This window comes from Sciurus vulgaris (assembly GCF_902686455.1).
Source record: "Sciurus vulgaris genome assembly, chromosome: 3".
In the NCBI taxonomy this organism is placed as follows: domain Eukaryota; kingdom Metazoa; phylum Chordata; class Mammalia; order Rodentia; family Sciuridae; genus Sciurus; species Sciurus vulgaris.
Genome location: NC_136463.1, coordinates 65209808 through 65225002, shown reverse-complemented (window position 1 = coordinate 65225002; position 15195 = coordinate 65209808). Strand labels below are relative to the sequence as shown.

The window sequence follows — 15195 nt, the reverse complement described above, 5'->3', positions numbered from 1 at the left end:
TTATTCTGTTTCTTGGTGAAGGAGTTCTAATATTACAGGGCTACTTCTAGTAGTCATCACAACCCAGGAGACAGCCCATCTAAACACATGGGTGACATAAGAAAGGTACACAATCATGTGCTTTTCCTTCCATTTATCTAAGCTATTTGTGAAGGTTTTTTTCTCTTAAATTAAAAGGTCTTCCATTTAGTTAAGCCAAATGTGATGGCAGTTCAATGAAGCAAACATTAGGTTTTTTCCTTAATTTTGTAATTTATGGGGCCTATACTTGACCACATCTTTAATCTTTATAATTGTGTGTGTGTGTGTGTGGTGTGTGTGTGTGTGTGTTATTAGTATGTATAAAATAGGCTAAGCATTTTCTTTTTTGTATATATTTCTTGTTGGAAATTAAAATGAAGAGAAACTACCCAACTTTTCAAAATTGTAAATGTTAACCGAATGCTTTCTTTTCCGCTAGATTGTAAACTTTTTTTTCTTTTTTTGGAGGGTTGGGCGGCATGGCACTAAAGAATAGGCATAGGCAAGTGCTCTACTCTGGAGCTATACTTACCTCAACCCTAAGATTGTAAGCTTTTTGTAGTATTTAAATACTATATACATAGTAGACTCAGAAAACATTTGCTGAATTAAGTTAAAACATTTGCAAGGAATTTCCAGGTTTTTGAAAAGGTATTTTCCTGAGGTTTTTGGTAGAGAATCTATTTCAAAATATCTGTGTAGTTTTTGTACTTTTATGACTGTTTAGTTGCTCACATTTAATCCTGTTTATAAACTGAAAGGGAAAAAAATTAAAAGTCCTTAAAAGGGGTAGTTTTTGTCTTTCTGGATTTAAAACTAATAATTTTGGGTTTTATTAGAAGGCACCATTAAGGAATATTTATCACTTTAAGTTTTTCTGTAAACTAGTCTTCAGACAAAATTAAAATAATTGTGTGTTAATTTTGGAATCACGCACTATGTTGTTGTTTGGTCACATTCAACCTTAGACTTTTTTGTTTGTTTAATAGCTATTTTTCTTTAGGTACGTAGGCTAGGGTTTTTTGTGGCAGTAATTTAAATATTTTTGTGATTTCTAAACTAATCAAAATACATTCTTTGAAAATAATGCTGTAAAAGCCAGTCTCAAAAGCATATATATTGCGTGATTCCATTTGTTTAATGTTCATGAAATGTAATTACGAAGATAATAGATTAGTGGTTGCTAGGAATTGGGGATGGGGGAGGTGCGATGGGTATGGTTGTAAAGGGGGTAGCACAAAGGGGTCATGTTAGTAATGGTTCAGTTTGATTGTGGCAGTAGTTACTCGAAGCTACACGATTTCCTGTTATTGATATTCTGTTCTATTTAAGCATGTTGTCAACATTGGGGGAGGTGGGCAAAGGGAATATAATACCTCTTTTGTTTCTTTGCAACTTCTTTAAAGTTTATAATTATTTTAAAATATAGTTAGAAAAATAAAACCACCTTAATGAATATTCCCCTCTCTTACCCCAAACCAGGGTGACTATTAAAGGCAGATGTATGTTCCGTTGGCCTGTCCTTACTGTCAGATTCCAGCTTGCAATTATTAGAGCAGCAAAGGAGAGTTATTTCTAATCTACTCATGCTTTGGGGGCAGTGTATGTTCACTTATGAGTAGTTCTAGTGAAGCCCTTGTCAGTTCTAGAAAACCATTTCTACTCATATCATAGCTTCCATGGCTAATGAAGAATATATGTATCTTCCATTTCCTGTTTATCAATACACTGAACATAAAACCTTAAAGAATCTTAATATAAAACATGATAGCCTTTTAAATATTCAACAAAATAGATTTTCCTATTTCCATAGATGCAAATGTGATCATACCATGTAATTTTAAATAGATACGGGCCTTGTATTTTATTAAGCACAATGATAAATACACTTCAAAGTGGAATGTAGTTGCATGCTTTTCTGGTGAACAGTTTGTTTTAACATAGTACTTCAAGGGAAAAAACCCTATAACTACTCTTTTTCCTTAATTTAATACGAACATTTCTTAAGCCCTGTACAACACATGGTTTTTGTTTCTTTTGTTGTTGTTTGTGGTACTAGGGATCAGGAGCTTTGCTCATGGCAGGCAAATGCTCTGCCACTGAGCTACACCCCAGCCCAAGCCCCATGTTCTTAAACAGGAGCATAGTAATAGCAATAAAAATGATAGCTAACCCTTTGAGTCAGCTACTAAGTGTTTGCTACATTTTACTTCATTTCATCCTCAAAACAACCTTGAGCTGGGGATAAACCCATGGATAAGGCCCTGAGTTCATTCCCCAGTTCCAAGGGGGGAAAAAACCTTGTGAGATAAATACTCCTAAGTAGATGCAGAAACTGAAGTATAAAAAAGTTAAAATACCTGGAATAACATAGCTAGTAAGAGAAAGTTCAAAAGTCAGCCAAGAGGGCTGGGGAGATGGCTCAGTTGGTAAAATGCTTGCCTTGCAAGCACAGAACCCTGGGTTCAATACCCAGCACTGCAAAAAAAAGTCAGCCAAGATTCCCAACCTACCTTATGCCCATTATTTTGTACTTACTTATAGTATACAGTGTAGAAACTCTGAAGTTAGAGGTTAATATGTTCACACTTATATCTTAGTTTTGTTTTATTTGTAGGGCACATATATGAAATGTTTCTTTTCTTGCTCAGTTTCTCATTTTCCCTAGTTTATGACAAGACAATCAAGAAAAATATATTTCATTTATTCTAATTGAAAGTCATAAAATACATTGGAATTATTATTATCAGTTTTCATATTTAAATTGATATTCTAGGGAGTGAAAACATTGTATCACTTAACAGGGAATTTTGGATTGAGTAATATGTATAACATACAAGTAATACACTTTAGTGTAGCAGTTAGTTCAGTAATCATTAGTTGCTATTATTGTTTGTTATCAACATCTCCCAGTTGGAATCACTTTACAGTCACCTAAAATGTAAAGACAGTTTTTAATTTGTTACATTTGTGTCCTAATACTTGTATGGCCTTTAGTTTCCCTATAATTGTAGGAAACTGTAATTGGGTTTATTTTGTTGCTTTTTGCCATGGCAGGGAAGGCACTAATTACTGATACTATACAACTGAAAATAACAAATATCAATAGGCGAAAACCTATGATCTTAGGGCTAAGGGGGTGTGTGTGTATGAGTTTTTATAGCAGTTTTAGTTTCACAGCAAAATTGAGAGGAAGCAGTAGAGATAACCCATACACCTATTCTCATGTATGCAACATAGATTAAAAGTAAATTTATCAGTTTTGTTATTTTAGATAAAATTCATATACTATAAATTCTAAGTATGTGGTTTAGTGTTCATTAATATATTCATAGTGCATACACAATATATAGTGTATATTTCAGTGTTCATTTCACATTATGTGGTATTCATTAATATATTCACATTATATACATGTTGATACTTTTTTTTTCTGGCAGTGGTAGGGATTAAACGAAGGAGGCATTCTACCACTGAGCTACATTCCCAGTCCTCTTTATTTTTTATCTTGACAAGCTGGCCTCAGACTTGAACACCACCTGCCTTCGCCTCCCTAGTAGCTGAGAATAACAGGTGTGCACATCCACTTCTGGTCATAGCGATACTTATATTTTAAAAATTAATTTTATTGTGTATATTAATGGTCTACAACATGTTGGTGGGGGATACATATAGGTAGTAAAAAAAAAAAAAAAAATTAGCCTATCCATCATCTTACATTACTTCTTTTTTTGGCAGGGGGAAGGCAGTGCTGGGGATTGAATCCAGGACTTTATAAATGCTAGTCAAGAACTCCACCACTACTGTCATGTATAACTAATTAGAACAAATTTAAAAAAAAAAAAAAAAAAAGAACTCTACCACTAAGCTATATCCTTATCCTTTTTTTCAGGATCTCACTTAGTTGCCCAGGCTACCTCAAAATGGCAATCCTGCCTTAGTCTCCCAAACAGCTGGGATTACAGGCATACTGTACCCAGCTATCTTTTCACTTTTAACTATAAATAAGGAACCAGTTGCCTACAAGAATACTGGAAAAGAAGTTTTAAATTGGTTTAAACAATGACAGCATTTTTCTGTTTTATAGACCTCCGTGAGTGAAAGCCTTCAGAGAGAAGCTGCTAAGAAGCAAGCCATGAAACAGGTAAGGTGGCTGAGTAAATTAAGTACATTTGGTGAAGTATGTATGTCAGTTTATAAGGACCAGTTTTGGTATATAGATGCTGAGACTAAAACAGTACATTATATAATGAAATAATTTTATGCTGTCATTTTTTCTAATGTATAAAAAAAGATTGCTTCATATAGATTACAGATGTCCTGTATAGATTTTAAAAGAAAACACAATGAAGAATTAGAATGATCTTTTAAAATTCTCACAATCCTACCCGTGGTCCTGATTAAGAAATCTGAAACTCAAAACGGAAAAATCTCCCTTATTATGACATAATTAATCATAGAAATAGACCTGAAGTTTTACTAATTTTTCTACTTCTTCACCATTATATCTTTAGATTTTGCTGCTGTAGAACATAGTTAAATGAAACAGTGGCAAGATACTGTTCTGTGTTCTCCTTTCTTCTTCTTCTCCTTCTTTTTTTTTTTTTTTTGGTACTGAGGATTGAACCCAGAACACGTAAGCACTAAGTAATATCCCCAGCCCTTTTTTTTTTTTTTTTTTTTTTGTATTTAATTTAGAGACAGGTTCTTCCTAAGTTACTTAAGCTGGCTTTGAACTCAAAATCCTCCTGCCTTTACCTCCTGAGCTGCTGGGATGATAAGTGTGTGCCACTGCACCTGGCTACCTTTCTTCATAGTGTATTTTTTGGTGGTGTTAGAGATTTAACTCAGCCTCACACATGCTAGTGAATTGTTCTACTACAAAGCTTCATCCCCAGCCCCTATACTTTTTTTTTTTTTTTAAAATAAATATTCCCTTTATGTTTGAAAAATGTTCATGAATCCACTGGACCAGTTGTGTTAATCCATATTTATTTACACTGAATTTTTTTTTTGTCTGTTCTGCTACTGAGAGGTATATGCTAAATTCTCTCTACTTTTGGGTTTGTCTGCTTTCCTTTAGATTTCTCTTCAGATTTTGTTTTATATACTTTGAGACATAAATTAATAACTGCTCAAGTACTCCCTTAGCAGCTAAGTACTCATCACATATACAAAGACATGACTATCAGTTTAAACAACCAACCTACAGTCTCCCTTTTCCCTGACTTTTCTGTTCGCCACCCCCCCACACTTAAAGGGGTGGTGGTGGTTATTTTTTAAATTTCATGTTTTCGTTTTTGGATTCTCCTGGCTATTTGGGGGCCAGAGCAGTGCCAGTTCACCATCTGAACAGGAAAATAATTCCTTTTCTAAACATTGAGAAGTGAAAGGCATTAATTTCTTAATATTTTAATTAGTGTTCCAGAAAACAAAGGTTTTCAGTTAGCACATGCAGTAATACAAATGTGGATATGTAAAAACCTAAGAATGTCAGGTAGGTTCTTAAAGTAGGTTAAAATATGTAAACTCTATCTCAGAAATTTATAAGCTGGGCAAGAGGCTCAGACTTCATGAAACAACTAGAAAGTAATAACATCAAGTGTATTATTAAGAATTAAACATGGTAGTGTAAATAGAATGTTCCACAAACTTTAAAAGAAAGAGGGAATTAAAGTCCTCAAAGATAACTTCATTTAAGATGTGTTGATCTGGCCCTGAAACTAGATAAGATTTTGGTTGCATTAAAGAACATGAAAAACATTAAAGATAGAAGGGACCATGATAAGCAAAGTCAGAGGACTTTATGTAACTGATACTATAAAAAATGTTATTTGTAATTAATACTGTAATGAATAAGTTATATATGTCCTCCATTTTAATATTACATTTGGAACCTTTTTTAAATGTTATGAACCTTTAATGAAATAGTTCCTACCATTATATTTGAAAACTCTACAAACATTTTATTTGGCAACTCTTAACCTTTTTAAAGTGATATGAAGCCAGGTGTGGTGGAGCATGCCTATACTAATCCCAGCAACTCAGGAGGCTGAGTCAAGAGGATCACAAGTTCAAGGCCAGCCTCAGGAACTTAGCAAGGCCCTGTCTCAAAATAAAAATAAAAAATAAAAAGGACCAGGCTAGGGTTGTGGCTCAGTGGTAGAGCACTCGCCTAACATGTGTGAGGCACCAGGTTCGATTCTCAGCACCACATAGAAAAATAAATAAAATAAAGTTGTTATGTCCAACCACAACTAAAAATAAAAAAATAATAATAATAAAAAATAAAAAGTTACTGAGTGGTTTAACACCCCTGGGTTCAGTCCCTTGTGATATGAGGACTGAGGATGTGTGTACCTTAGTGGAAAGGGCACTCTTTTAGCATGCAAAAGGTTCTGCGTTCAGTTCTCAGCACCACAAAAAATGAAAATAAAAGTGATAAGAAAATTTAATACATAATACAGCTATCTCAAAACCAGAGTTTTATGTTTCTCTGTCCTAGCACGGACCTTTTGACTTTTTTTTTTTTTTTTTTTTTTTTTTTGATACCCAGAATTGAACCTGGGGCACTTAACCACTAAGCCACATCCCCCGCTCTTTTTGTTTTTCATTTTGAGACAGGTCTCGCAAAGTTACTGAGACTGGCTTTGAACTTGCAATCCTTCAGCCTCGTCCTCCCAAGTTGTTGGAATTACAGGTGTACACCACCATTCCAGGCTGCCTTTTAACCTTTCGATGTGGATAATTTATAAACAAGTAGATAATGATAATATTATTTCCGAATACTTATTCTGTTAGACTCTATTTTAGTTGTCTCAAGTTAATAAAGTTACCCAGTTTGGAAAGTAGGTATAATTATTATCCTCTCCTTGATTGAGGAATGTTAAACAAGCTGGGCAAAGCAGCACATGCCTGTAATTCAAGCTATTCTGGAAGCTGAAGCAGGAGGATCCCCAGTTCATGGCCAGCCTGGGCAATTTAGCAATACTCTGTCTCAGAATTTTTAAAAAGGGTTGGGAAATGCAGCTCGTGGTAGAACACTTGCCTAGCATGTGGAAGGCCCTGGGACTTAAGTCCCCAGGACTGAAAGAAAAGAAATTAAACAAATTTTTCCAAACTAATGATAAGCATAGAACCAGAATTCAAACTCATAGCCTGACTCCAGAATTTACATTCCTATTTTCTGTGATTGAAACAGTTTTTGTGATTTATTTTCAATTCGTGAATTCTTTTAATTTCTCAAAGAATTTTTTTTATAAAACATAGGATTTTGGCAGTATGTGTCAGTGGCTCATATTTTTTGAAACATTCACTTTTTTTTTTTTTTAGACTAAACTGGAAATTCAGAAGGCCCTTGCAGAAGATTCTACTGTATATGAATATGACAGTATTTATGATGAAATGCAGAAAAAAAAGGAGGAAAGTAATCCCAAATTGCTTTTGGGAAAGGATCGGAAGGTTGGTAGCAAAATCAAACTTTCTTTGACCTCGACCTGCATATTGTATCTTAATCTTAAATTTAGATGAGAGTGATCTGAGAGATGACTAAAAGTATGTGCAGTAATATTCTAGAGTCCAAAAGGTTGATATTTGAAGTATGTGAAGAACCCCTATTGCTAGATTATAGATTTGAATTTAGAACCCTTAAAACTTTACGTATTATATTCTTAACAGGAGCCAGGTGGATTATCTAACAATTTTGTAAATTCTATGTTTTGCTTTGATGACCTCTGCAAGTAATTTTTTGAAATTTTTTCCTGATAAAGTCTGGGTACCAAAGTCGTACTGCTCTTCCCTTTTTTATGTTTACTCATGTTTTATTATCTTCTCAATTTTGTTTGCTTCCTAGCTGATAACTGAATCATCTGCTTATCCTGATCATACTTTTAGTTTGAAAAAAATTTGGGGATGGGGTGGGTATTGATCTTACAGTATCTGTTAGTTAAATGAGCTGTCAAATTATATTGAAGCTTCTATTTTAAGTAATCTTTCCAGGAAATGTGGAAAAACTTGTAGAAAGTTTCCTGATTAATTTATTTGTTGAATTAAGATAATGCCAGTTAGCATGAGAAAATATGGGACAATGTCTTTATTTAGTTTGGTTTGTTTTGTTTTGTTGAAAGCAAAATAGCAAATTTCTATCTGCTGCACTTCATTTTTATTGAATTTTGACATGATAATCCTGTTTGGACTAACCATTTCTATGTTAGTGGATTCATGATAAAAGTTATTGCAGAATAATAACAATTATTTTTTACTCCTTCCTAAGTAATCTTGTTTTTTTCTATTAGCCAAAGTATATTCATAACTTATTAAAAGCAGTTGAGATCCGAAAAAAGGAACAGGAAAAAAGAATGGAAAAGAAAATACAGCGAGAACGAGAAATGGAAAAGGGAGAATTTGATGATAAAGAGGCATTTGTGACATCTGCTTATAAAAAAAAATTGCAAGAGAGAGCTGAAGAGGAAGAAAGAGAAAAGAGGGCTGCTGCACTTGAAGGTAAAATGGGTAAAGGGAAAGGTAGAGGGGAAACAGAATCTCTGCCCTATGGTTAGCCATTTGCTCTGTCACTGAACTTCAGGGTTATAATGTTGTGATCATAATTTATGTATATGAATTCAAGGTACAATATACATGGTATTATAGTAGTATAAAACATGAGGTTTTTAACTAAGAACAGTTGATTTCTACTTCAGTAACTATTATTTCTACTGGACTTCTCACTTAGTTCTCATTTTGGTCTCACTGTAATCATTATAAGTCATTGCCTTAGAACATGATTCCAGAAACACTTATTATAAGGTGTATGTAACACCATGTAGTATTTGTCAAAAACAATGTACCTTGAACTCTAATACTTTTTAAGATGAGAACCTAGAGTCACCGCTCAAGGGAGCATCAATTGAACAGCTAGAAAAAGAATAGAAATTAAGGAGAGAAGATATGTGCAGGGCCTAAAGAATATCTTAGTGTTGTACTTTAGTGCTTTCTACTTACAGTCATTTCTCAAGATCTAAGTATAATATATACTTACAAATAATGTATTTGGTAAGTGCTCTTCAACTTTTAAGTGGAAGAAACCCAAATTTATAAAATTTTGACTGTGCATGGACTATGTGTTCATCTAGACCACCAGGCAGCACACTTTCTATAAAGGACCAAATAGTAAATATTTTGGACTTGTTGTATATCTGGTCTCTTATTACAATCATTTCTCTCTGCCCAAGTAACTGTGGACAAAAACAAATGGGCAGACTGCATTCCGATAAAAGTGTACTTATAAAAATAGGCAGCAACCAATGCAATGGTGCATGCCAATAAAATCCCAGCACCTCAGAAGGATCACAAGTTCAAGGCCAGTCTTAGCAACTTAATGAGACACTCGGCAACTTTGTAAGACCCTGTTTCCAAATAAAATGGACTGGGAATGTGACTCAGTGATAAAGCACCCATGGATTCAATTCCCAGTACCCGCCCCCCCCCCCCAAAAAAAAAAAAAAAAAAAAGCAGACCAAATTTGACCTGAAGGCTATAGTTTGCCAACTCTTATGTGTACATACACATCTCAGTGTGATATTTACTCTACACATGTAAAATGAAAATGTGTTGTGCCTTGTTGAATATTATATTCTATTTTTTGCTTTTCCTCTCTTAGCACGTTTGGATGTAACCAAACAGAAGGACCTCAGTGGATTTTATAGGCACCTGTTAAATCAAGCAGTTGGAGAAGAGGAAGTACCTAAATGCAGCTTTCGTGAAGCTCGGTGAGAGGTGGCAGATGGAATATTTAGAATATACTGTTAATAATCTGTGGTTGTGGGGTCATTTTAAAATTCTGAAAGAGTATTACAGCATTGCATGTTATACTGCCCACCAATCTAATTGAATAGCTAAGAATTTGCAGTTTCTTAATATAAATATTTATAAATTTACTTCAAGATTACTTTTATTCTGCAGTTCACAAAAATTATTGCAATTTATGCCAAAACATTCTCTGTCATTGAATTTAATATTATCATAAAACCACGCTAGGTGCCATAGTGTATATGTGTAATCCTAACTACTCAAGAGACTGAGGCAAGAAAATCTCAAGTTTTTGAGGCCAGCCTCAGCAATGTAGCAAAACCCTGTCTCAAAAGAAAAAGGGTGGGGGATGTAATTGAGAGGTGGCGTGCCCCTGGGTTCTAATCTTAGAACTAAAGCAGCAGGGGGCTGGGGGTGTAGCTTCTGTAAAAACCAAAGACTTAAGCTTTCAATGTACAAAATTTCTAAATTATCTAACTGCTTTATGGGTTTTATAAATAATTTTAAAGGATAAGCAAAATTGAGTTATAGTGTTTTATTTGTTTTAAATTAAAACTAGAGCATTCTCTCATGGCCCTGGTGCCTTAAAATGACCGATGAGAGAATTGAAGAGAAATTTGGAATGAATCAGGTATCTTACAACACTCTCCGTACTGTTCATATAGTATATAAAAGTAAAGCAGCTTATAAAAGGAAAGTGGTTTATTTTCTTCAACAGAACCTAGTCTTCATAAAATAGAAGATTCACTTACCAGCAGCTGACACTGCACTGTCTAGTACATAACCACTAGTCACATGTAGCTAAAAATAAATGAAATCTAAACTTTTAATCAACAGTTGCCATATTCAAGTATTGAGATGCCATATTTGGCTAATGATTATCATCCTGGATACTTCACAGACATTTCTGTTAAACAGTGCTGATCTAAAACAGCAAAGAATTGGAAGATTTTAAAATAAAATTAAGGTACTATGGGATAGTAAAGTGAGTATGCTGTAAATATATAGCTGAAGGTAAAAGGGAGAATTTGTCCTAAACATGTATATAAACAAACTTTCTTTTCTTTGGTGTGTGTGTGTTTTTCTTAATATTTTCCAGTTGTAGATGGACACAGTACCTCTTTTTCACATATTTATTAGAAGATCTGAGTCTGTGTTGCTAGAATAGGTTTAACCCTAGTTGTCTCCAAACTGCTAGGTTTTGATTTTAAAATTTATGAGGAATATAAAAGAAAGTTTATATTCAGAATTAGCTTTTGAATAGAAGCTATAATGCATTATGACTTCTCAATTTTCATCTGGTGTAGTTGACACTCCATAAGGTCATTTACATAGTACACTTCTGAGTCTAATAATTGAATTTCTATTAGTGGTTTCTTTAGTCAAGGTAATTCTGCCAGGGTTCCAAGAGAACCAAAGTTGTTGCACTGTTAGTGTGTGTGATAAGAATGAATCAGCTGGGCAAGGTAGCACACACTTGTAATCCCAGCAACTGAGGCAGGAGGATTCCAAGGTGGAGACCAGACTGTACAACAGAGTGAGACACCATCTCAAAATTTTAAAAACAGGGCTGGGGATGTAGCTCAGTGGAAGAGCACTTGTCTAGCATACACGAGGCTATGGGTTCAGTCCCTAGCCCTAAATAAATAGAAAGATGTAGGTCAGTGGTAGAGTGTCCCTGGGTTCAACCCCCAGAACTGTGGGGGGGGGGGGGGGGGGAATTGTCAGTAAGTTAACCAAAACTGATCAGCTGGAAAAATGTATATGATTCAAACAATTTTAATGTTATTGACTTAACAGCCAGATAGATTCATATATTTCAATTTTATTATCATCATTGTGAAGATTGCTAATGCCCTTTTAATCACAGGGAAGATTAATTAGTAATATTTAGGAACCAGATGTGGTGTGCACCGATAGTCCCAGCATATGGGAGACTGAGGTAGGAGGATTCCATGAGCCCAGAAGTTCAAGGCCAACCTGAAACCTGAACAACATAGTGAGATCCTGTCTAAAAAATAAATTGGACTTGCCACTATTTTGCTGTGAAAAGATTATCTTCATATACTTCTAGGATTTTTTTTTTTTTTTTTTTTTTTAAAGAAAAAAAAATGAAAAAAATCTAACAAAAATTGCAACTTAAACTTCATACTGTGAAAATGGGACTTTGATCCAGAACAGTTTTCCCAATTATTCTTTGTCTAGGCTTAGCAAAAAAGTGAAAAACTTGAATAGACCCCTGTCCGAAGGTTCTAGTAGTCCAAGAAAGAAGGGCTGATTTTCTCTATTTCATTTCTACAAATACTCCGAATTGTTTGAACATGCTAGTTTACAAAGTAAATAGATACAAGTATTAAAATTATATGAATGCTTCATTTTCTTTCTATAATGTGCCACCTTGTTTTTTTTACATATTTTTGAAAGGTCTGGAATAAAGGAAGAGAAATCAAGAGGTTACTCTGATGAAGTAAATTCAGAGAACAGAGTGCTACAAGAGAAATGCATTATCCAAACTGGTGTAAAGGAAGAAAACCCAGATGCGGACAGTGATTTTGATACTAAGAGCGAGGATGATGAAATGGAAGAAAACAAAATGAACTGCAGAAGACAAAAGGTCACAGAGACCTCTAAGAATTACTCCAAGCATCACAGGAATCAATCCCATTCACGGTCATCTAGTGAAGAAAGAGGACATGGTGCCAGACACCACACTAAAAGTTTCAAGGCAAGAGGACATGAGAAAAGGGAGGATCCACACCACGAGAGGCAGTCCAGAGACCAAGAGAATTATACTGACTGTGACCACCAAAAAGAAAAGAATTCTCATAGGCACAGAGAGACCAGTCATAGAGATTCCCACTGGAAGAGGCATGAACACAAAGATAAATCAAGGGGAAGAGGTCAGAGAGAAAGAAATGACAGAGAATGGAAAAGAGAGAGAGATAGGGAGAAATACTACTCTAGAGAACAAGAAAGAGATAGACAACAAAATGATTGTGACCAGTACATTGAGAGAGGAGGAGAGAAGGAAGAAAAAAGCAAAACAAAGAAGGAACACATGAAAGTAAGGAAGGAAAGATATGAAAATAATGATAAGTACAGAGATGGGGAAAACCAAGAAGTAAGTGTTCAGTCTTCAGAAAGAAATCAAGACAGACAGGAAGGCACAGCAAATTCTAAGGCAAAAGTTGAGTTTCTTGACCAGGAAAGATCCAGCAAAATAAGAAACATGGAAAAGGACAAAGAAAGAAGACAAGACAAACCCTCTAGTTCTGAAACATCACTGGGAGCAAAACACAGACTCACAGAGGAAAGGCAAGAGCAGGACAAAGAACAAGAGAGACCACCTGAGGCAGTAAGCAAGTTTGCAAAGCGGAACAATGAGGAAACTGTAATGTCAGCTAGAGACAGGTACCTGGCCAGGCAAATGGCACGGGTTAATGCAAAGACCTATATTGAAAAAGAAGATGACTGATGACTGCTCCCAACAGGAAGATCTGTGGAAGCATAAAACATTGTAACTCCTGGAATTTGCTTTTTGTAAAAGTATAAAAAAAATGTATTAGGAATGAATGGGAAGTATTTTTAAATAGAGTTCAAAATTCACTTTTTCATTTAGGTTTATATTAGAAATCAGTTCTTTTATCTTGAATGTTTAGCTGAATTTATTTATATTTCCTTATTAATAGCACATTCTTGATTGTATGCAAGAACCATAAGAGTGTGCCAAATCCCTCCCGGTAGATACTTAATGTAGGAAAGTTGGCTCTGTTAAAACCATTAAAAAATAAACAACTCTCCTAATAATGTTGCTTTTGTTGCAGGATCTGTTTTGTTTTATAAATACTGTATTTCAGATGAAAATATGTGAACTTGACAAGTAAAATAGAGAAAATTTCTATAAAAGTATGAAATATGTATCATGCATTTTGTCTAAATAACTTCTTAACCTACAACTTATTGACTAAATGAAAATAAAAATGATATGCTTATACTTAATTTGTGCTTTTATTTTTAAAGTAACTTCATTTGTCACAATTCCTTTTTGTTTTTCTTCAGTAAAAGTCACTTTAATTCTGAAACCTTGGCAAGTTAATAAATTGCATATGTATTAAATCTATCTAAGAGTGAAAAGATGGAGACATTTAGCCTAAATGAAATTAGCTAAAGATCCACATGACCAGGTGCACATGCCTTCAATCCTAGCACCTCAGGAGTCTGAGGCAAGAGGATCACAGTTTGAGGCCAGCCTCATCAACTTAGCAAGACCTTGTCTCAATTAAAAAAAAAAAAAAAGACTATGGATGTAGCTCAGTGGCAAAGCACAGCTGGGTTTCATCCCTAGTACCCCTTCCCCAAAATTCAAGTGGCCTATTTCTGAACATGTCTTATGTACTCTTTTTTTAAAACACAGCTTATTACAAGTTCCCTATGTTTGTCAAATAAAACTAGAATTTCTGTACTAAGTCTTTGAGACTTAACTTTGGAAATTATGCATTATTGATGGAGAAAGGATGAATGCTTTGGAGAAAATAGTTCTTTAATAGGTCTTCTCATTTTAGAAAAGGCTGTTTATATCTCTAATATTGCTTTTTTAGATTTATTATAACTTTGAAACCAGGAAGGAAAATAAAAAGAAAGCTAATGCCCAGATCTCTGACCTGACACATCAAATATCAGTTACATCCTGCTGTTGTAAAGTAGATCCATTTGATGACAATCTTGAAAAAGCACTGACTTTGGGGATAAAGTCATAGTAAGTGGTAGAGCACTTGCCTAACTTACACAAGACCCTTGGTTCAATCCCCAGCACCAAAAAAAAAAAAAAAAAAAAAAAAACACACACGGGGGAAGCAGCATTAAGTGTGGAAAAAAAAATGGGTTAGGGTAAGATCATGGAGAACCACAAATGATCCGAATCTTCAATTTTGGTAGATAATATTGTTTCTTGTTAGGGTTTTATAGCTAGAGCCATGCATCTGGAAAATTAATTTGGTTGCAATGTACAGGACAGTCTAAGGAAGGAGAGATTGTGTCAAAGAAATCAGATAAACTGTCAGTTTCCTTTTCCCAGAAGGTCAGAGACTCACCAAGCAACTTGGACATTTCAGATAGGATAAGCTACAGGTTACTTTTATTAACCTAGTTGGATGGCATCAGTGAGAAACTGCAAATTAAGAGTTTTTTTCTGTCTCCTTTCCCAAATATAATGATGTTTTTACCTCTGCCATTCATTCCTCCCTTTTCTAGTAACAACACTTTGGTTTTCTCTTGGGAAAGCACCCTTTTGCTTTTAGGAGTTCAAATGGTCAAAACAGTCTCCAGGATGGATTATGTGAATCAAGCCCTGCCAATTCTGGAACTGTT

The 15195-nt window shown here is 34.6% G+C and overlaps 1 protein-coding gene across 7 annotated transcripts in view; it reads left to right on the top strand.

Moving 5' to 3' along the window:
- NSRP1 (nuclear speckle splicing regulatory protein 1) overlaps positions 1–13716 on the top strand; it is a 54939-nt gene extending 41223 nt beyond the window's left edge. For 3 of the 7 annotated variants that reach the window (XM_079130860.1, XM_079130861.1, XM_079130866.1), the window contains 5 exons: positions 4109–4165; positions 7354–7482; positions 8316–8523; positions 9680–9788; positions 12253–13716. In XM_079130860.1, coding sequence (XP_078986986.1) covers positions 4109–4165; positions 7354–7482; positions 8316–8523; positions 9680–9788; positions 12253–13303 — 1554 coding nt within the window. In that variant the 3' untranslated portion in view covers positions 13304–13716. The remainder of the gene's footprint in view (positions 1–4108; positions 4166–7353; positions 7483–8315; positions 8524–9679; positions 9789–12252) is intronic. The other 4 variants (XM_079130865.1, XM_079130862.1, XM_079130863.1 and 1 more) reach the window with 2 other exon arrangements.
- Positions 13717–15195: the final 1479 nt, after the last annotated feature.